General features: G+C 56.1%; 1 protein-coding gene across 1 annotated transcript; it reads left to right on the forward strand.

The window, feature by feature from the left end:
* Window positions 1-300: 300 nt before the first annotated feature.
* On the forward strand, window positions 301-21,112 carry NR5A1 (nuclear receptor subfamily 5 group A member 1). The gene is made up of 6 exons (XM_053559058.1): window positions 301-411; window positions 519-660; window positions 2,545-3,170; window positions 10,899-11,018; window positions 12,692-12,839; window positions 20,408-21,112. The coding sequence occupies exons 1-6, from the start codon at window positions 310-312 to the stop codon at window positions 20,653-20,655; spliced, it is 1,386 nt and encodes a 461-aa protein (XP_053415033.1). The 5' UTR covers window positions 301-309; the 3' UTR covers window positions 20,656-21,112.
* Window positions 21,113-21,237: the final 125 nt, after the last annotated feature.

Consider the following 21,237-nt stretch of genomic DNA (forward strand, 5'->3'; position numbering starts at 1 on the left):
AAGCAAACGAATCTGCATCGAAGCGCATCGAATCCAAGGGTCCCAGATCGGGGGCCGCGCGGGCAACACTGGGAGGGGCGGCGGGGCGGGCCGAGGCGGGGCAGGCGGGCACCGGGCTGCCCTGGCCGCTCCCGTGGGTGCCCGTGACCGGCCTGGGGCGCCGCGAGCGGGGCAGCGCGACGGGCAGGTGAAGGGGGCTCGGGGACGGCGGCCGCGCGGGGCAGTCCTGCCCGACCAGGTCCGCGGCGCCGCCAATCGCCCCAGGCCCGCGGTCACCCGCTTCTCCCTCCGCAGGCGGGCGCCGCGGGCATGGACTATTCCTACGACGAGGACCTGGACGAGCTGTGCCCCGTGTGCGGGGACAAGGTGTCCGGCTACCACTACGGGCTGCTCACGTGCGAGAGCTGCAAGGTGAGCTGGGGGCCAGCGGGCGGGCGGACGGGCGGACGGGCGGGCGCCGAGGAGCCCCGGCGAGGAGCCGAGGTCGGGCCCTCCAGCGCTGACTCCTTCTCCCGCAGGGCTTCTTCAAGCGCACAGTGCAGAACAACAAGCACTACACGTGTACCGAGAGCCAGAGCTGCAAGATCGACAAGACGCAGCGCAAGCGCTGTCCCTTCTGCCGCTTCCAGAAGTGCCTGACGGTGGGGATGCGCCTGGAAGGTGCGCGCCCCTGGGGGCCGCCGACCCAGTACCTCCGACGGCCTGAGAGGGTAGAGGGCTGAGAGGAGGCCACCACCGGCCTTCTGGAAGTTTCTGGGGCCAGCCGATATTGGCCCTCACGGGACGTTAGAGCCCGAGCTGGGTGGGCCTCGGGCCTGGGGGAGGGGATGCCTTCAGGACCAGCCTGGGTTGAGTTGAGAAGCATCTGAAAGCGGACCCTGGGAAAATGGCCCCTTCCCTGGCTCCAAGGGTGGGGGCATCAGCACAGGGCAGAGCCCCAGCAGAACTCTTCCCCCAAGGAGGGGTTCCCCCACCCACCCAACGCCAGCCAGAGCCAAGGCCAAGCCCCAGTGCCACCACTTACAAGCTGGGTCATGTTGGGCAAATTCCTTAACCTCTCTGAGCTGTAGTTTTTCCATCTGAAAAATGAACTTAAGGTAGTACCCTCCTTCATGAGTCAGGGTGAGAATTAAGAGAATATATGAAAAGTCTATGGTGCCAGGTCCACATAAATGCCTCCCAGGCTGGCTACTATTATGGTCACACTTCCTGTTACCTGTGCAGGACTACCCACCCACCCTCATTCATACAGCTGCCCATCTGTTTGTCCTTCCATCCACCCATCTGAAGGGTTCACTTGGGTCATTCACCCAGTGAGATTCCTCCCAAAGGGACTGGGGAGTGAGGAACAGCTGCACAGTTGCCTCCAGAGGACCAGCCCCATTCTTGCCTCCCCACCCCTCCGAGTTTCAGCAGGAGAGTTGTGTGCTCTTTGCAGGTGAACAGGTGTAGGCTTCTGCCTTGCGCCCCACCAGACTGGGGCCAGCAGGCAGCTGCTGATTCAAGTTTTTGAACAAACTAGAAGGCCCCAAGTGGCCCTGAGGGCTGCAGACCACATGTCTTGCCACCTAGAGGAGGGACTCCTGGATGGAGAGTATATCCTGCCCCATCTCCACAGCTCACATTCACATGCCCAGGTCCTGAGGGGCCGGAAGAGCTGGTTGTTGGGAGCAGCAGAAACCCTGGTGCAGCCTGAGGTAACAGAGCACAGCTGCCCACCTCACTGGCAGGAAGATCAGGCAGGTGGCCCCCAGGCCACCATCTCTGCTGAGTGCCGTCCTCTGTCACTTGCTCTCTCTCTTCTCTCAGAGCCCAGGGTGGGGTTTTATCTGAATGGGGGTGGGGTCACACTCCAGCTGCACAGATGAACCTGTTGGGTTGACCAGGTGGAGGAACATCTACTCAGCAATAGTGATCCCCTCTCTCAGCACAGAGCTTCAGCCAGCCCTAAACTTGGCTTCATGTTCAAAGCCAGATGGAATCATTTTGCAGCTGGGGTTCAACAGAGCCAGGCAGCAGGCAATGAGCAACTGGATACTGAGGACTCAGATGTGAACAGGCTGACCAGGACCCCTTTCTGTCACTTTCTCCCTGTGGGACCGTATGCTGAGCACCTGAGCTCAGGGGAGTGCTCAGCCCAGGGCATGATGGCGTGATACACACTTAGCAGAATTAAGAGTGGACAAGGAGCAGGATATCTGGGGCAGGGACCTAGGAATACTTCGGTGACATTGAGGTGTTCAGCAAGCACAAGAGAAAGAAAAGGGTTTGGGGCAGAAGGGATTTCAAAGGCAGCGTGGAGGAGGCAAGAGAAGTGCTAAGCAGAGAGTAAAGGAACACAGGGTCATAGGAGGGGTAAACCAAAAAGTTGAGCAGGGCCTTGAATGCCAGACTAAGGGGATGGACTTCACCTATGGGCAGTAGGAGTTGTGAAAGGATATTGAGCAGGGGAGCGATGCAGCTAGATTTGTTTGCAAAGGCCCTGTGGTTGGTTTGGAAGGTTGCTTGGAGAAGGTGAGCCTGACCCTCTGCCCCTGCCCACAGCCGTGCGTGCTGACCGCATGCGGGGTGGCCGGAACAAGTTTGGGCCCATGTACAAGCGAGACCGGGCCTTGAAGCAGCAGAAGAAGGCACAGATTCGGGCCAATGGCTTCAAGCTGGAGACAGGCCCTCCGATGGGGGTGGCCCCACCACCCCCTCCAGCACCGGACTACATGCTGCCCCCCAGCCTGCATGCTCCTGAGCCCAAGGCCCTGGTCTCTGGTCCACCTGCTGGGCCACTGGGCGACTTTGGGAACCCAACTTTGCCCATGGCTGTGCCCAATACCCATGGGCCCCTGGCTGGCTACCTCTACCCTGCCTTCCCTGGTCGTGCCATCAAGTCTGAGTACCCGGAGCCCTATGCTAGCCCCCCACAGCCCGGGCTGCCCTATGGCTACTCAGAGCCCTTCTCTGGAGGGCCCAGTGTGCCTGAGCTCATCCTGCAGCTGCTGCAGCTGGAGCCAGACGAGGACCAGGTGCGGGCTCGCATCGTGGGCTGCCTGCAGGAACCGGTCAAAAGCCGTCCCGACCAGCCTGCGCCCTTTGGCCTCCTGTGCAGGATGGCGGACCAGACCTTCATCTCCATCGTGGACTGGGCACGCAGGTGTATGGTCTTCAAGGAGCTGGAGGTGAGTCCCTCCTCCCACTACTTGGCTCCGGACCAGACACATCCCCATGGCTGCTCCAGCCTTAGCTTTCATCATCCCTTGGATGAAGCCATTCTGCCCACTGGCCTCAGGCAGTGTTGAGGACAGAGAGGCCACACTGTGACATTAAGGAGCACTTCTGCTCCATTGTAGTCTCCTGGGGGACTCACAGCCTCCCTGCTATCTCCCTCTACTCTATTTCTTGGGGTTCTAGCTCCTCCTTTATCTTGGCCTCTGTCTCTTTCTATTGTCTCTCCCCAAGTGCTCCTCTCTACCCCTTCAGTCTCTGTTTCTGCTCCATTTCTGCTGGCATTTCTCTCTGGACTCCTTCAAAGGACTAGCTGTGTCCTTGGGAGAGTGTCTTGTCCCCCAGGGTCCCAGCCTAGTGTTGAGAAGGGAATCCAGCCCATCCTGTCCTTCCATTCAGGGAGACTCTCAGTCCCTGCCAGCCTCAAATGCCACAGATGGGGCTCTAAATGTCTGAGTTTGAGGTGTCTGTGGGCCCTTTTCCTTCCAGTTAAGGTGAAAGATCTTACTGCCCTGCATCTTTTGTGTATGACAGTTTGGGTGTGTGTATGCATGTGTGCGCTTGTGTGTGTGTGTGTCTAGGGAACTAGGTAGGTGGGCAGGTGGGAGATTCTAGGGCTGACACTGATCTTCCCAGGCAAGGCACCCCTTCTTCTACTGTAGGGCCTTCTTTCCTCCTTGGTTGAGGTACTGGAGGCTAAAGCAAGCAGGAAAGAAGTGGGAGAAACTGCGGCCAGACATAGGGGAGTACTTCTCCGCCATCCTGCCTCGTGGTGTGAAGGGCCTGAAGCCTGGGCACTTTGAAGTGCTGCCCCTCTAGTGCCCCAGAGGTCCCACAACCCTGGCGGAGGCCCATCCCTCCCTGGCTCCGGTACGGGCCCTCTTTAACGCAGCTCTAACAGTGTTTGGCTTTCTCAGGCCAGCCCCACTGGCTGTTCTAGGGGTGGGTGTAAACAGCAGGCCCCATTGCCCTCCCTGCTGGGGCCACGGCAGCCTTGAGCAGCATTGTCAGTGCTGACGCCACTGGACCTGGGCTTCCTCCAGGGGCAAGTGGCCGGATGGCCTGGGGGCACTGCCTGCCCTGGCTGGCTGGAGGGGATTGAGGTGGGTGTGGGCACTCCAAGCCCTAGCAACATCATGGGGCTGGAGGCCTGGGTTGCTCTGGGAGTAAAGAACTGGTGGTGATAGGCCAGGTGTGGTGGCTCACGCCTATAATCCTAGCACTCTGGGAGGCTGAGGTAGAGAATCACTTGAGGCTAACAATTCGGGACCAACCTGAACAAGAATGAGACCCTGTCTCTATTAAAAATAGAAAAATTTGGCTCGGCGCCTGTGGCTCAAGCGGCTAAGGCGCCAGCCACATACACCTTAGCTGGCGGGTTCGAATCCAGCCCGGGCCCGCCAAACAACAATAGCTGCAACCAAAAAAAAATAGCCGGGCGTTGTGGTGGGTGCCTGTAGTCTCAGCTACTTGGGAGGCAGAGGCAGGAGAATCGCTTGAGCCCAGGAGTTTGAGGTTGCTGTGAGCTACGATGCCACAGCACTCTACCCAGGACAACAGCTTGAGGCGCTGTCTCAAAAAAAAGAAAAATTTAACTTGGCATAGTGGTGTGCGCCTACAGTTCCAGCTACTTGACTGAGGCAGGAGGATCACTTTAGCCCAGAACTTTGAGGCTGCTGTGAGCTATGATGACACCAGTGCACTCCAGCCCAGGTGACAGAATGAGACCCTATCTCAAAAAAAAAAAAAAAAAGTTGCATCCGTAGCTCAGTGAGTAAGGCCACCAAAGCTGGCAGGTTCGAGCCTGGCCCGGGCCTGCTAAACAAGAATGACAACTGCAACCAAAAAATAGCCAGGCACTGTGGTGGGCACCTGTAGTCCCAGCTGCTCAGGAGACCGAGATCAGAGAATCCCTTAAGCCAAGAGTTTGAGGTAACTGTGAGCTGTGATGCCACGGCACTCTACCAAGGGTAACATAGTGAGACTCTGTCTCAAAAAAAAAAAAAAAAAAAAAATTGCTGGCGATGGCTCCTGCTTCTTCTGTGACGGACCTGTCATGGCTGAAGCCTGGGGATGTGCCATGTGTCTGCCATGGAGTGGGTGGGCTTCTTACCCTAGCTGGCTGTCACTGCTGTTGATCACTCTCTGGCCAGACCAGATGGGCATTCCCACCTGCCTTCTCATAGCTGGAGGTCTTGGTGGGGAAGAGGGTCCCAAGCCCCTTGGGTTGGTTGCCAGCCTTCCCCGCCAGACTTCCCATGAGCCCCTCTGCAGAAGGGGGGAGGAGGAGGGCATTCCCGGCCTTCCAGAACCCTGGATCCAGGGGCAGGGCACTTCCTCTGGCCGCCTTCCTAGTCTCCTGGGGATTTTCACGCAGGATGGGAAGGGCTTTTGTCCCAGCTTTGTTGAGTGTTTTTTCCTGCTTCTAGCTTCTCTGTGGTCCAAACTTTCCTGCTTCCCCTTCCCAGAATTTCTGGATTAAGCCAAAGACTATAAACCATTGGTACCATCCTCTATAAAGAGGCCTTGCAGATAATTACCAGCCCGGTTCTTAGAGCGCCTTGTGAGTTCTTTTGCACTGGCCCCATGGGCCTTGGCCTGGGGTCTGTTTGCAAAGCCCAGAAATGAGGAGACTGAAAAGTGACAGGGATGTGACCCTGGTCTCCCTTTTGGGTGACCATTCAACTCCTCACCTCCAGACAAGACATATCTTAGTGGACAGAATAGGGGACTCCTTGGCTCTGGAGTGTGGAGCTACCCTTGGTCTGGACACTGGGGACATTAAAATGAGTTGGACCCAGGAAGCTGGCACACTGGCGGAGAAGACAGACTTGCATATAGATAACGCCAGTGCAGGGTACCCAGGCTCAGAGAGCAGGGGAAGGGGCAAAGGGATCCCAGTAGGAGAGCACACAACTACGGCTAACAACTGTAGCTGAGGACGTCTGTGCCTTTCTAGAAAGCAGTCGGAAAAGGTGGAGCATTCCAGGCAGTGGCAACAGCATAGGCTAAGGGCTTGATGTGTGGAAAGTTATGTCTTCTAGGACTTACCAGCGATCCTGTGAGGCAGGGCTGGAGAGGCAGGCAGGGCCAGTGCAGAGCCTGGCCTGGGAGCAGGTCTTTGGCACAGAGGCCCACACGGCTCTCTGTGATGGTCATGACACTTTGCTGGGCCTGCGAGCACAGTTGAGCTGTCAGAGACACCGGGCTCTGGATGCCTTCGTGGGGTTTTCCTCCTCCGTTCTCTTTCCCTGTCCCTCTGTCTGCATTTTCCCTCTCATGCAGTCACAGCACGGGACTTCGGACGGTGGCACAGAAGTTGATATCAAAGACCAAAATCACAGAGGCCTGTTGTCAAGTTCCAGCTGTGCCACTTACAAGCTGAGTGACTTTGAGCAGGCGACTTTACTCCTCTGGGCCTCAGTTTCCTCATCTATAAAATGAGAGGAGTTTAAATAATATTCACCCTGTAGGGTTGTTGTAAGGGTTTAGTGAGTTAGGGCCAGCACAGAAGTTAGTGGGGCTACAGATGGTAAGTTCAGTTAAGTGGGTCACAGCTCCCTCCCTGTCTGTCCCCCCTGCCGCTGTACCCTTTAATCTGCACCCCACCCTTGCATGCACCCATGTTCCTCTGAGTTCTAGGACAAGAAGGGCCCACTTTTTTTTTTTTTTTTTACAAGCTACTTTGTTCTTGGCTTATAATGCAAGTTCTTATCTCCTTTACCTGCTGCTGGGGGTGGGGAGGGCTGTGTCTGGAGTGCAGGAGTCAGCCTCCTGCACAGCCACCGTGAAGGATGGGCTGGGAGGATGCAAGACTGAGGAGGGGGAGGGGGCAAGAGTGCCTAATGACCCATCTCGACATCAGGTCACCCTCAAATGGCAACAGATTTAACTGTCCATTTATATTATTTCACTTAAGCAGCGGTTACTCTGTCAGTCCTAGGCTGACAAACTATGGCTCACTGACCACTTGGTCAGAAAAGTGCCATGGCCAGCCTGTAGCGTGTCAGCCATTGGAGAATTACAGAGCCCACTGGCCTCCAGCCTCTAGACTGATCAGACCCCAGGGGACTCCATAGGGTGCCTCCTGGAAGAGGTCAGCTCGGCACCCATAAATACCCTGCCTTGGAGGCAGGCTGCAAAGTGTCAAGGCCCCAGAAAGATTTGTGGCAGGCCAGCAAGAGGGGCGGGTGGCTGATGAGCCGAGCAGACAGGCCAGGCTGCTGTGGTATGGGGCCCAAGGGCCAGGACTGCAAACATCCTTGTTCCTGGGGTGGCAGGGAGGCCTGAGGGTAGAGGAGGCGAAACTTTTAGCTTAGGAAGAAACCTTTGGAAGATAAAAACCAACTCTTTTGGTTAAGTGAGCCTCTTAGCCACCTGCTTTCTTGTGGAGAAGGACTGGCAGCTACAGACCTCTGGTTTTCTTTTAAAGAAAGGAGTGTGTATGTACACACATGAGCTCATCTGTGTGGGGAATGTTCTGGGGCCACCTGTCCATCCAAGGGAAGAAGTGACTGCAACTGGCAAGAAAGATTTCTTGGCCAGGACAGCCAACAGTGGGCCCACAGAACCCAACTTGTGTGCTTATGTTTTCTCTAACCAAGAGAGGGAGGGATTATTCTTCTCATTTCACAGAATAGGAAAATTAGGGCAGAGGAGAAGGCATGGCTGGTGTGGGACTTGGATGCATGGGTGCATGCACGGGTGGGGTGCAGATTAAAGGGTTCGGCAGCAGGGGGGGACAGACAGGGAGGGAGCTGTGACCCACTTAACTGAACTTACCATCTGTAGCCCCACTAACTTCTGTGCTGGCCCTAACTCACTAAACCCTTACAACAACCCTACAGGGTGAATATTATTTAAACTCCTCTCATTTTATAGATGAGGAAACTGAGGCCCAGAGGAGTAAAGTCGCCTGCTCAAAGTCACTCAGCTTGTAAGTGGCACAGCTGGAACTTGACAACAGGCCTCTGTGATTTTGGTCTTTGGTATCAACTTCTGTGCCACCGTCCGATGTCCCGTGCTGTGACTGCATGAGAGGGAAAATGCAGACAGAGGGACAGGCCATCTGAGCTGGGAAAGAGAATGGAGGAGGAAAATCCCACGAAGGCATCCAGAGCCCCGTGTCTCTGACAGCTCAACTGTGCTCCCAGGCCCAGCAAAGTGTGTGATGCCGAAGCTGTAGCCACCATATTTCTCTCTCTGCTCCTGCCACCCCTCTCAGCCCCGCCAGGCAGGTCTGCCCCCATCCCAGAGACTGAAGTCTGGGTACAGAGTCTGCTCCCCGGACTGGGCCAGCCAGGTCACTGTGACCCCTTCTGCTTTGTGCCCAGAGCTCCGCCTGCTTATCTCCTAATTCTCCCTTTATCTCTTTTCTTCCACCTCCCCACCCCCTGCTCTTTCAGTCTGGATACAAGGGTGTCTGCTCCTGCAGTCCACAGTGGGGTAGGGACAGAGCCTGGCCCCACTCACCTCCCTCCCCCTTTGCCTCCATCAGAGTCACTCAAGGTGGGCCTGGATCTTTCTTGCTGCTTCTGTGACTACCTGGGCAGGCGCCTCCTACTTGGGCCTCAGGCAATTCCCAGGGATCCCTGGAAGATAGATGGACCCAGTAGGGGGCATCTGGGCAGAGCCCCACTGCCTGCGTGTTACCTTTATCTATCATATGGGAACATGTCCCTAGGACTGTGCCAGGCACCATGTCTGGTAGCAGGTGCTCTCTGAGCCTTGCCTCCTTCCTGGAAGCTGTGTTAGGGCTCTGCTGGAAACTCCATGGGGGCTGGCCACTTCCTGAGCAGAGATAAGGACAGACGTCTTTGTGATCCACCCCTTGCCCCATTCTCAGTCTCTCCTGTGCCCTTCCCCTTAAGGGCAGGTCCAGCTGGGTTTCTGTTCTGACAGGGAGGAGGCTCTAGGGAGGACATTCTGCCTGGAGGAGAGGGTGAGGTGGGGCACTTGACCCAGGGGGAAGGGACAGAGAAGGCAATGACCTGGTCTCCCCCTTGCTGTCTGTCATGCGGGCTGGGGAAGGGGTGGGCAACCTGGGCCTGGAGGAGCCTGTCTGTGTCCAGCTGCTCACTTCTCTCTTTGTCCACCTTCGCATTTCTCTCCCTCAGTCTGCCTGGGGACAGAAGCCCCAGGGACGTACTCAGGAGAAAAGGGGATCAGAGAGGAGGGAGGGGGCTCTACCCCTAGAAAAGAGTTATTCCTTAGCAGAGGCTGCAGCTGCCTCCAGGTAGGAGTGGCCTTTCTGAGCTCTCTGTGCCTTTCCTGGGAAGCACATGTCCGTCACTGCTCTGGACTGGGGTCAGTCCTGCGTTCCCACACTGCACAGGCATTGGGCTAGACACAAGCATTAAATCAGTGCCAGCAGATGCTGCAGATTCCAGGTCCAGAGGGTGGTGAGGGCAGCAAGGAAGGAAGAGGAATCAGTGAGGGCTTCGTGGACGTAAGGAGCCTGTAAGAGACTGAATTCCTGGATGGGAAGGAGGCCAAGGGGCAGGTCTTTTCCACACCTAGTGGTCAAGAGCCTGTATCTGGAGCCAGACCAAGCTGTGTAACCATGGGCACAGGAAACTGACCTCTCTGTGCTCAGTTTCTTTTCTTCATAATGTGGGTAATAACTATACCAACCCCACAGAGCTGCAGGGCTGCTGCAGTGCTGTTAGCTAGGATGCTCTGCCGTCACTATGGGGCGAGGCCCAGGAGGATGCCTGGGACGTATCTGTTGGGCAGATGGCAGCTGAGGAGCCACATGTGCCAAGAGGTATGAAAGTCTGTGCTGTGTCTTTCTAGTAAGACTTGCAGGGCCAGTGCAGTCCCGAATACCCAGAGGGCTCAGCTTGTCACTGTGAAGATGGTACCAGGGATCCCAGCCATGGCCCTGGTCTGACTCTGCCCCTGCGGTCCGGGGAGAGTCTCTTGCCCTCACTGGGTGGCAGATTCTTCATTTGAAAAATAGGGACTTGAGCCATTGGGTCCCTGGTTCTGCTTCTGAGTCCCATTTGCCATCGTCGAGAATGTCTGCCTTTGCCATGCTAGAATGCAGTGGTCTCCCAGAGTCAGAAGACACTCTGAGTGGGGCCAGTCCTGCAGCCTGAGCACCCAGAATCTGCCATTGTCACTGTTCTGTGCTTTGGATGTCAGACCATCTCTGTCCCCCCTCTCCTTCCCTGAGCCGGACCGTGGGCCAGAGTCTTGAAGCTCTGCATAGGAACAGGGAAGCTCTGTTTCTTCCCCATGACTCCTTGTTCAGTGACTGAGCTTTCAGAGGGTGAGCACAGGCCAGATGGGCACAGTATTAAAATTAATAATATTCTTACCTCACAGTTGAAAGAGTCCTCTGCGGAGCACTTCCATGGACATCAATCACTGACTCTTAGTGAGGTCTTGATATGTGCCAGACCATCTTCTAAGTATGTTGCCCACTTTATGGATAGAAAAACTGAGGCACAGAAAGGTTATGGAACTTGCGTAAGGTCATACAACTTATAAGCTGGGGAGCCCCGAGCACCTATTGGACCCTCTCCCATGATTCTGTTATAGGTAGACAGACATGGCACAGAGAGGGTGAGTAGCTTGCCAAGGTCACACACCACAGAGGAGTCTCTGAATTGAGAGTTGGGAGGAAGAGGGATGAGAGGAAGGTTCCCAGCTGGACTCTGCATGCCTCTTCCCTCCAGGTGGCTGACCAGATGACCCTGCTGCAGAACTGCTGGAGTGAGCTGTTGGTGTTCGACCACATCTACCGCCAGATCCAGCATGGCAAGGAGGGCAGCATCCTGCTGGTCACCGGGCAGGAGGTAACAGACCCCACTGTGTCTGCCCCAGCCTGACCTCTCTGACCAGTCCTGGCCCCGGCCTGAGAGGAGCCAGCCCCTGAGAGCCCTGCTCTGGGGGAGCAGCTCAGCGGGTGTGAGGGATGGTCTGGGAAGGCTCCGGAGGAGGTGATGGTGGAACTGGTCTCTGCAGAGTAAATTGGAGATGACTGCGTGGTGAAAGCTGATGGAGGGGCAGTGCACAGGCGGGGACAGAGGTACTGGTTCGGTGGGGGAGGAGGGACGGTTAGACTGCTGAGTCGCCAATGTTGCTGGTGCGTGAGAGACGAGGCTGGAGGGTGCTGGGGCTGGGTTAGCGGGCAAGACCTCGAAGGTCCCCAATCCTGAATGACAAATGGGTGAAGGGCTCCAAAGAGCTCAGTCAGAATTTGGGCCCCTCAGAACAGGGAATTCGGAATGAAGGATGGGCGGGGGGAGGGGAGGCTCCTGGAGCCGGGTGGGACAGGGATGGCAGCTGTAAATGGAAGGGATGGGGGGCTGTATTTGAGGAAGCAGAGGTGAGCTGGATGGCAGGCAGAAAGTGGGGGCCTGGGAGGGGACACAGACAAGGAGAGGACCCCAACTAGTGAGAGGAGGTATAGGGGAGGGAGAGACAGAGAGAGGAGAGGCAATGCCTGGGTCTAGTCTGGTGGCAGCAGTGTCACCCCAGGGTGGCTGATGGGTCCTGTGGGGCAGGTGGAGACCAAGGCTCTGCTTCCCACCCCTGTCTCCCCCATCTGCAGTCCTCTGTCCCCATCTTTAGTCCTCATCCTGGAGTCTCAGGCCTTGGGGGCGGAGGACAGGGGCATTGGAAAACTGGTCCTCAGAGGGTGACTTTGGGGTTACCTGTGAGTGGAAACACAGGTCTGAGACGTGTCAGCTCATCTCTCTGTGGCCTTGGGAATGCCGTGTGTGTGTGTGTGTGTGTGCGCACACCTGTATTTTATAGTGCAAACATCTCCAAACCCATAGGTGTGTGGGTGTCACCACGTAAATGTGAACACACACACGGTGTCCGTGTACTGTGAGTGTGACCACACCGGCGTGTGTGCACATGTGTGGGTGCCTTCTCTTCATGGCGTGAGTTGATAACCCTGTGAATGTGTTTGGACATGTGTGGAATTGTGAGCCGAGTTGTGACTGAGTGTGCACCTGTGAGGCTGTGGGGCCCTGGGCAGACTTGTGGACATATCCACATGTCCCCAGGCAGCCCTGCCATTCCCCTGGCACTCCCACCCCAGCATGACACCTGGTCCCTACAGAGCTGAGCCCTTGGTGCCCGTGGGCCTAGCAGTGGCTGTGCTCCATGTGGAAAGCCCTTCAGCGCACTCCTGTGCCCACCTGCCTGGTGTCTGCTCACTGCACTGCTGCTTGGAGGAGGGGCAGACAGCAGGCGGCCATGGGCTTCCTCAGCTCTGGGCCCAGCGGGGTGGGGGAGCTTGGAGGGTGGGCTCTTAACATTGGGGGTCCTGGCAGTGTCCCAGGGGCCTGAAGAGATGCCTTCCCACACCTGGCTCAGGTCCCAAACCGGAACACTTGACCTACCCACTAATGGGGGCCTCCGATCCACCCCCCTTTGTCCCTGGTCAGATTCCTGCCCTGTGCCCTTTGACCCGAGCCCCTCCCTGCTGTCCTGACCCATCTCTCTGTCTGCCCAGGTGGAGCTGACCACCGTGGCCGCACAGGCGGGCTCCTTGCTGCACAACCTGGTGCTGCGGGCGCAGGAGCTGGTGCTACAGCTGCACGCGCTGCAGCTGGACCGCCAGGAGTTCGTCTGCCTCAAGTTCCTCATCCTCTTCAGCCTCGGTGAGTGGGAGCAGCCAGCAGTGGGGTGGAAGGGCGGGCACGGCCCAGGGAGGTGGCTGTGCTGTGGTCAGAATGGCTAAGATGGAGCTTCCGTGGGGCAAGGACCCCTCCCCAAGCAAATAAGGTATGAGGTCCCCGGGCCACAGCCTGGCTGCTTCCTCTCTAGACCCCCATTTCTCTGTTTGGAAGCACAGAGGGCCAAGATGATGCCTAAGACCTGCCCCTCATGAGATGAGGACCTTTCTGAGAATCTGGTATATTTCTGTTTGACCATAAGTGTCCACATGACTTGAGGAAATGTGGGGACTTTCTACTCCCCAGGTCCCACCCTAGGGTCCCTGTTTTCCCTGATCTCCGGTCAGATCCCAAATTCTTACTCTAGCTTGTTAGTCTGCAGATATCTTTGCTTGTGCATGTATGCATTCATTCATTCATTTGCTCACTCATTAATTCATTTGCTCATTCATCATTCATTCCATAAGCACAGGCGGATACAGCAAGGCACTGGGGATATAGCAGTGAACAAAAACCCCCCAAATCCCTCCCTCTTGGGTTTGGCCTTCTCCAGAGGGGAGAGACAGAGCATAGGTCAGGGGTCCTCAAACTTTTTAAACAGGGGGCCAGTTCACTGTCCCTCAGACCGTTGGAGGGCTGGACTATAGTTTAAAAAAAAAACTATGAACAAATTCCTATGCACACTGAACACATCTTATTTTGAAGTAAAAAAACAAAACAGAACAAATACAATCACACGGCCTCATGTGGCTGTGGGCCGCAGTTTGAGGACCCCTGGCATAGGTGATTGGTACCAGGCACAGCCTGCAGGAGGGAGATGTAGGCTAAAGAGGAAGTGGGGGCTCCCCAGCTCACCATCCAGTCTCCGGACTCTCATCACCAGCAAACTGTCACCAGTGCTCTCCCTGCAGCCAGCCACTCTGTGGGCATAGTGCTGGTCCTTGTCAGTCTGGGAGAGACAAGCACCTGGGCAGTTCCGGGTGGGACAGAGAGAAGGGAGTGGCTGGAGGAGCCCCGTGTGGGGAGCCAGAGCTTTGCCTCACAGGCTTTCTAGAAGAGGGACACCTGAGCAGGGTCTTGGTGGATGAGTAGGAGTTTTCTGGGTGGATGTATCTTCTTGCAGCAGTGCAGATGGGATGGAACAGAGATTTGTGCTCTGTCACCTGGGGAGGGGGAAGCTGGCATTACAGCCATAGACTGGCAAAGGCATGCCTGCCAGACAGTGGGTGGAGTGGGGGTGTTTGGGAGAGGGGGTTAATTAAGGAAAAGTGGGAGCTCAGAGCTCAGGCAAATGGGATGCCTGCCATGGTTGTGAGGCTGGGTACACAGGGGCTGGTGGCTGGAGGCCGCCTTAGGGCTGTCAGGACACCAGCCAAGGCTCTCAGGGGTTGATAGGGGATGACTACCATCAGATGAGGAGGGCAGAACCTTGGGCAGCTAGTTAGGAGCTAGGGCTTGAAATCCTCCCAGGAGTCCTGGGGCCCAGGCCAGGCAGGGGAAACTGCCTTCTACCTCTGCCCCTGTAGCACCCTCCTTCCAACCTTGTGTCTGAGACCTGCCAGGCCCTGAAAACTGGCACAGGCCAGAGCCGTAATATGTGTGTCTGGGGTCTGTGTGGAGACTGCAGGACGTTTGTGTGTGTTCGCCTTGGTTTCTGTGTGTGTGTGTGTGTGTACTTCTGAGTGAAGACTATGAACTCTTACACACTTGTGGTTTCTTATGTGCCATGGCCCCTGGAGATTTGTGTGTGATTGGGGGCAGCTGGGTAGATGAGGGAACAGGAGGGCTCTGGAGGGGTGGGCGGTGCTTAGAGGGGCTTAGGATTAGAGGGATGCCTGGCGTTGTGGGTGGTTTGTGGAGTGACATTTCTTGCCCTGATGGGGAGGGTTCTAGGGAGGGTGGGCTATCAGGGCCACCAAGCTCCTTGGCCAAGGCTCCATTTCTTCTTAGGCACCCCCTGAGGAGCGGAGACAACACCTTGGCCTCTAACCTCGCTTCCCTCTATAGCCCTGGGCATTTGGACTACCAGGCCCAGCCCAGCTCTGACCACTACATGGGCACAGGTGCAGGATCCCCCTTCCCTGAGGGGTGAGGAAGGTGATAGAGCTGAGTTCACCCTCTTCTCTGAGTCCAGGCCCAGCCCTGCTTCCACCAGCTTCATTCCACTTTCCAGATGAGGTGGCTGAGGCTGGAAAGATGGGAGAGACCCCAGTGCTTGGCCGGAACAGGCTGCGGGGGGTTAGGGGAGGGGTGAGAGTATACTCACATGCCCGCATGTGTGTTTGTGTGTGTGTGTGTGAGAGAGAGAGAAGCAGAGTTTTACAGTGATTAGGAAAGGGGACCAGGTAGGGATGATGATCTGAAGTCTAAATCTGGTCTCTTTCTGGCTGTGTGCCCTTAAGCAAGTCACTTGGCTCTCTGAGCCTCTATTTCCCCACCTGCAAAATGATCATCTTGATAATCCTTATCTTGCTACAAGTATTTAATGAGAAAATTTCCCCAAAGGGCTCAACGCTTGGCTTGATACATCACAAGTGTGTGTCAGAGTTGTTTTTATCCTAAGTTAATGAGCAAATGAACAAATTAATGAACAAAACTATGAATGAACCGGGTCACAATCTCCCATCCTGATCACAGGCTGTGTCTGTCTGGCACAATGCCTTATCTTTGGGCACAGGGACATGGGTCTGGCTGAGCTGGGGCTGTCAGGGGAGGAGGAAGAAGAGGCTCTGGGACCTGGGCCTGGCTGCGCTGATGGTGAGCGGTAAGGGAAGAGCTACAGAGGCTGTGGCTGGCAAGTGCTGGGTTGGGAGAGGAGCCAGAGCAGCCCGGTGATGGGTTCCGGCCAGAGAGGAGAAAGCACTTCCACCTGGGACATCAGGGAAGGCTTCTTGGAGGAGCCTGTGAACTGGGCCTTGCAGTAGGAGTCTAGGAGAGCTCTGGGTGAAACAAAGCAAATGACATTAAAGGTATTCCTGACAAAAGGGACAGCTTGTGCAAAGTTATGGGGAAATCCTGAAAGTTGGGTATGGGTGGCGAGGGGGCTGGTGAGGTGGACAGGGGCAGTGTCATGCCTTGAATGGCAGGCCATGTGTCCAGAACCTTCCATGGGGAGGATTTTATGCAGGAGTAACATGATCAAATTTGCATCTCGTCAAGGCCCTTCTAAGTGCAGCTGGGAAAGGGGGCCCTGCTAGAGGCCAGGCTGTGGCAGGGTGCAGCAGACAGCCCCAGAGCTTGGAGCACAGGGTACCTTCCCAGCTCCTCCTAGAGCTGGTGATCCCCCAGAGCTAGGCCTCCAGGGAAGCTGGGCCCCCAGGGAGTTCACCACTTGCCTGTAGACCTCCAGCTGGCATGCGGGGTGTCACCCTTGGGGGCTGCTCCTCCTGGGGCTGGCAGCCTGAACCTGAGGGCTGTGCTCTGGGTCCCCCACCCGCCCCGCCCTGCAGCTCCCTCTGCGCCTCCTCCTCGCCTGCCTCTGCATAAGGGTGCCATTTGGCGTCTAAATAGGGAGGGCGCGGAGGCAGGTAAGGAGGTTTAATTAAAATTAGTGCCTCTCTCCTGGCAATCACGGTGTTTATGAAGATGGGCCCGGCTGGCATTGTTCCGCCGAGGACTTAATCGAAGCTTAATGGATTGACCTAACATTCGATTTCCTGACTCCCATTGAGGCGGAGGCAGCAGCATTCCCTTAAGCGTTTGCAATTTACCCACTGCTCCGCGCCAACAAAAGGCGGCCTGAATAGCAGCCCCACTCGAGGGGCCATTGTGCGCGGGGGCGCCTGCCTGAGTCACCGCTATTGGGACAACATTCTTTATGCCTCGCTGGAATGAAAGGATTATTCAAATATTCAATTAAACCGTGAAAAGGGGGCTTTTCTGAGAACCTGGGAGCCCCCAGCTCCACAGAGCTTGAGGGCCGCTTTCCGAGGTGGGGCTGGCATCTCCCAGCCCCCTTCCACCGCCCAGCCTCAGCACTGCAGGGGAGCTGAGCACGAGCACGCTTGGGGGGCTGTGGGGGCGCAGGCTTGTCTCCAACGTGCCCATCCATAATCTGTGGGCACTCAGGGCCCAGAGCTGGGCACACAGGCGAGGTCCAGTTCTTGGCCATCCTGTGAGGTAGAGGTTAATTTGCTTCCACTGCAGATGACAGGAAAGTGAAACTCAGAGAGAGGAAGTGACTTGCCCAAGGTCACACAGCTGACTGTGGAGCTTGGATTTGAACCCCTGACTCATGGCAGGGGCGTCTCCGGGTTCGTGGAGGAAGAACATGATGTTCAGTGGGCTGTGGGCTGTCACACCCATCATCTCGTAGGGTCTTTAGAGCCTGAGGGCCCATGGAAGCCTGGAGAAGGGGAGTGACTTGCCCAGGTTCTCAAATGAGGAGAAAGTCAAGTCTAGGGGCCAGAGTACCCTCTGTGGGGTAACCCTGGGTCCCCAGGGGTGGAACCTCTTGGGTGGAATATAATGTTATGTCCAATCCCCCAGGAATTGGTGGCCAAGCTTGACTCACCCGCCAGGCAGGGGGACCCAGCCCTGCTTGCCCACAGGGGGAGGCTTGGACTTTGCAGTGAGAGAAGCCTGGGTATCCCTTGTGTGCCTCAGGCACGCCCTGACTCTGTGAGCCTTGGGGCCGTCTGTCCCTGCGTGTCTGGATGTCTGTGGGGGATTATCTGAGCTGGGTGCAAGGTGCCAGGTGGGTGCCCAGGAAACTGGGTCCAGACTTTTAGACTGCAGTTCCTGGGGTGCAATTCATGACCATGCTTCCTTCTGCCAGCCCCGTGATAGCTGCCCTCATGGGGGGAGTCGGGGTCTCCAGCCTGCTGAGAGCTGAGAAACCACAGAATGTCTAGGAGGGGCTGCACCTGAATCCTGTCTTTGTCTGCACCCACCCCCGGCACTGTAGTCCCTGGTACTGTGCAGCTGGGAACAGTAAATCCTAGTAAAGCCAAGGCCCTGGTCCTCTCCAGACCCCTCCCACCCCTGTCCCAAAGGCAGCATTCCGGCCAGTCCTCCCCACCCCAGCTGTTTCCTGCAGACCCTTTTACTGCTTTGTGGCCTTGAGCTGGTCCCTGTCCTCTAGACCCCCAGACTTCTTGTGAATTGTCAGAAGATGATTATCAGGAGACTTGCCCAGCTCTGGGGGACAGGGACAGTGGAAAGTGAAGGCAAATGGGACCGGAGAAGGATGGGAAGAGGTTAGGATAGGGATGGAGCCAGCAGACATCTGTTGCCCCCAGAAGCCTAGCTGGATGGTGTGACTTCCCATGACCTTTGAGTGTGTCTGGGGCAGGCCAGGTTAGGGAGTAGGGCTGCTATGTACAGTTGGACAGGATGCTCGCTGCACAAGGGCACCCAGGCCGGGGTGGAGTGAGGGCTGAAATCCAGATGTACCTCTCTGGGCAAGGGAGAACTTCCAACTGGAATGAAGGTGGCTTATGGGCAAGTGGTGATTCTGGGGAGATGAGGAAGGAATGACCCTGAAGGGAGGATAAGGGGTCAGGGGTGGGGGTGGAGGATGGAGGCCAGATCCTGCCAACTGCCCCGGGCCCAGCTCTGGGCCCAGCTCCGGTTTCCCTAAATCCGACTTTGGACAACATAGGCCTTGGCAGGCGTGCTGGGGGTGGCCGGGGATCAGGGTTGCCAGGAGCGGGGAGCTCTTCTGGTGCAGCGGGTGTTAAGAGGGATTAAGGAGCTGGGGGCTACACATGCTGGCTCTGAACTCCCCCGCAGCAGCAGGACTGGGGTGATAGGGACAGCGGGGAAGCAGAGAAATGACCATTTTCTGAGCCTCTGGTCGCCATGTCCCAGGCGAGGCTGGCTAGGACTTGAGGGCCGGGGGCTGATTCTGTGGATGCCTGCTAACCCCAGGCCCCCACCAGTCAGGGTACCACAGGGGAGTCTGTTCAGGAGGTGGGGGAGGCCTGCAAGCTGAGAGGAGGAATAGGGTGACAAGAAACTGACCCAGGCTCTCCCCACACCTATCCCCTCCCTGCAAGGGGACAGGGACTCATCAGGGGGCCACTGCTCCTACACGAAGGCTGGGATTGGAACCTGGCCTGTCTCCCTCCAGAGACATTGTGCTCCTCCCTGGACCTGGGGGGTGCTTCAACCGCAGTCCGCATAGGCCAAAGCCCTCCTCTCCCTCCCACGCGGAGCCATTCCTTCACGTTCAACACGCATCTCCCATTTGTCCCCGTTCTTACATAACGTCTGCTTTGTGCACAAGCACTTTTAATTTATGTAAATGGCCCTGCCTTATAGATCTCATTCTGGGTCTTCTTTTTATGTGTTTTGTTTTCCACTCAGCCCCGTGCTCAGCTCAAAGATCCATCCATTTGCTTTGTGCTCTGCCTTCCCCATCACTTCTGTCTTCTGCACATAGTTCTTGGGGTGCAGCCACCACATGGCCTTCTAGACCACCTCCTCCCACTGTAAAATCAAACAACCCTTGGCTCAGCCTTGGTTCCATTCATGATATGTTGACTTTATGATGGTGGGAAAGCCATTTGCACTGGGTACACAGCATGCTTAGAGTACCCATGTAGCCATTTTGATTTTCATTTTTAGTACATGCGACATTAGATACTTTTGAATAAAATAGACTGTGTTAGATGACATTGCCTAACGACAGCCTAATGGAAGTCAGGCAGTTCAGGTGGGTAGGCCAAGGTACGATGCTTGGCAAGCTAGGTGCATTAAATGCATTTTCGACTTATGATATTTTTAGCTCATGATTGGGACTCAGGTAAGCTGAGGAGCGTCTGTACTGCTGCAATGAACATCTATGTCCCCTCAGGACGGGAGCCTCTCTATTGGAGACCAAAAGAGTGCCCACTGTTCTCTAGAACGGGGCCTCTGGTCCTCATGCCTCACCTCATAAGATAGGACCCTTCACTCACAGTGCACGGTGCACATTGCACAGTAATGCTGAAGGTCACGGTGGTGGGGACGAGGCATTGGTGATGTTGGCAACCACATAATGTTGACCATGGTGGCCGGGATGGTATTGGCAGTGGCAGCAGTGGTGAGAGCAGGAATAATAATGACATCAACAGACCTGAGTTTCTCACATGCCAGACACTTCTAAGCACTTTTTACATATCAACTCCCCAAATTCTTATGATAATCTTGCCAAATAGGTACTGTTGTCACCCCATTTTGCTGATGAGGAAGGTGAGAGGTTAAATAACATGTCAGGATATACTTGTGAGGCTGGAGATGGTTTGGGTGACTCTGGATGTTTATCATGACCATTGCAATGGTGACAATGGTAGTGATGACGGTGACTGTGATTGGGTGGCTGATGGCGGCAGTGTCTGTGTTTGTGAAAGCCACAAGGATGTAGGTACTGGTGACTGAGGACAGTGGTGGCATTTGTTAACCATAGTGAGAATAATGGTGATGGGAGGTTGTGGTTGCATGGTTGATGGTGGCAATGCCCGTGTCTTTGGTGTTCATAGGCAAAGTGGTATTGGTGATGCTGGTGACAGTATTGGTCTGACCCTGATGGGGATGGTGACAGGATGGTAACCAAGCTGTTCCCTTTGCAGATGTGAAGTTTCTGAATAATCACAGCCTAGTGAAGGATGCTCAGGAGAAGGCCAATGCTGCCCTGCTCGATTACACCCTGTGCCACTACCCGCACTGCGGGGACAAGTTCCAGCAGCTGCTGCTGTGCCTGGTGGAGGTGCGGGCCCTGAGCATGCAGGCCAAGGAGTACCTGTACCACAAGCACCTGGGCAACGAGATGCCCCGCAACAACCTGCTCATCGAGATGCTGCAAGCCAAGCAGACTTGAGCCTGGGCCGGCTGGGCAGGGCCGGGGCCACGGGGTGCAGCCACCTTCCAGCCCTCTAGATGGTTTATTTGATTATGCCAACCCAGGAGCCCCCTTCTGTAGGCCCCTGCTCCTGAGCTCTGACACTGTGTGTTTGGGAAGGCGGGTAAGGCCAGCTGGGCCTGGCTGAGGTGGGGTGGCTCCCGCCAGCCACTGGCACTTGCCTGCTTCTCAGAGTGCCCCCGGGAGGCAGCTGCTGAGACCCCTCTTCTGTCCCCCTGCTCCCAGCTGTCTGTCCTGGAGTCTGAAAAGCAAAGTCTGGGAGGAGGTTTGGCATTCCTTGGTGGGCTTTGATGTCCCTTGGGTCAGAGATCATCCCTTCCCCTGCTCCTGACAACAGTGACTGGGAGAAACTGAGTGGGTGTCAACTGGGGGAGAAGAGAGGGTCCCCAGAGGTCCTCCATGGAGATCGGAGGGAAGCTCTCTGCTTCGTAAACCAGGGAAACCGAGTTTGCTAAATTGATCAGGGGCTGTTGGGCCCTGGAGAGCACTGGCAGACCGGTTAGGACAAAGAGACCTCCTCCCTGGCCCTTCAACCCCATC

The sequence above is a fragment of the Nycticebus coucang genome, chromosome 2 (assembly GCF_027406575.1).
Source record: "Nycticebus coucang isolate mNycCou1 chromosome 2, mNycCou1.pri, whole genome shotgun sequence".
Taxonomy (NCBI): Eukaryota; Metazoa; Chordata; class Mammalia; order Primates; family Lorisidae; genus Nycticebus; species Nycticebus coucang.

Bases quoted from the DNA above. Each gene is read 5' to 3' on its own strand.
- NR5A1 (XM_053559058.1), top strand. From the start codon at position 310: ATGGACTATTCCTACGACGAGGACCTGGACGAGCTGTGCCCCGTGTGC. The intron at 661-2,544 runs GTGCGCGCCCCT...CCCTGCCCACAG, and splicing joins GGTGGGGATGCGCCTGGAAG to CCGTGCGTGCTGACCGCATG. The intron at 12,840-20,407 runs GTGAGTGGGAGC...TTCCCTTTGCAG, and splicing joins CCTCATCCTCTTCAGCCTCG to ATGTGAAGTTTCTGAATAAT.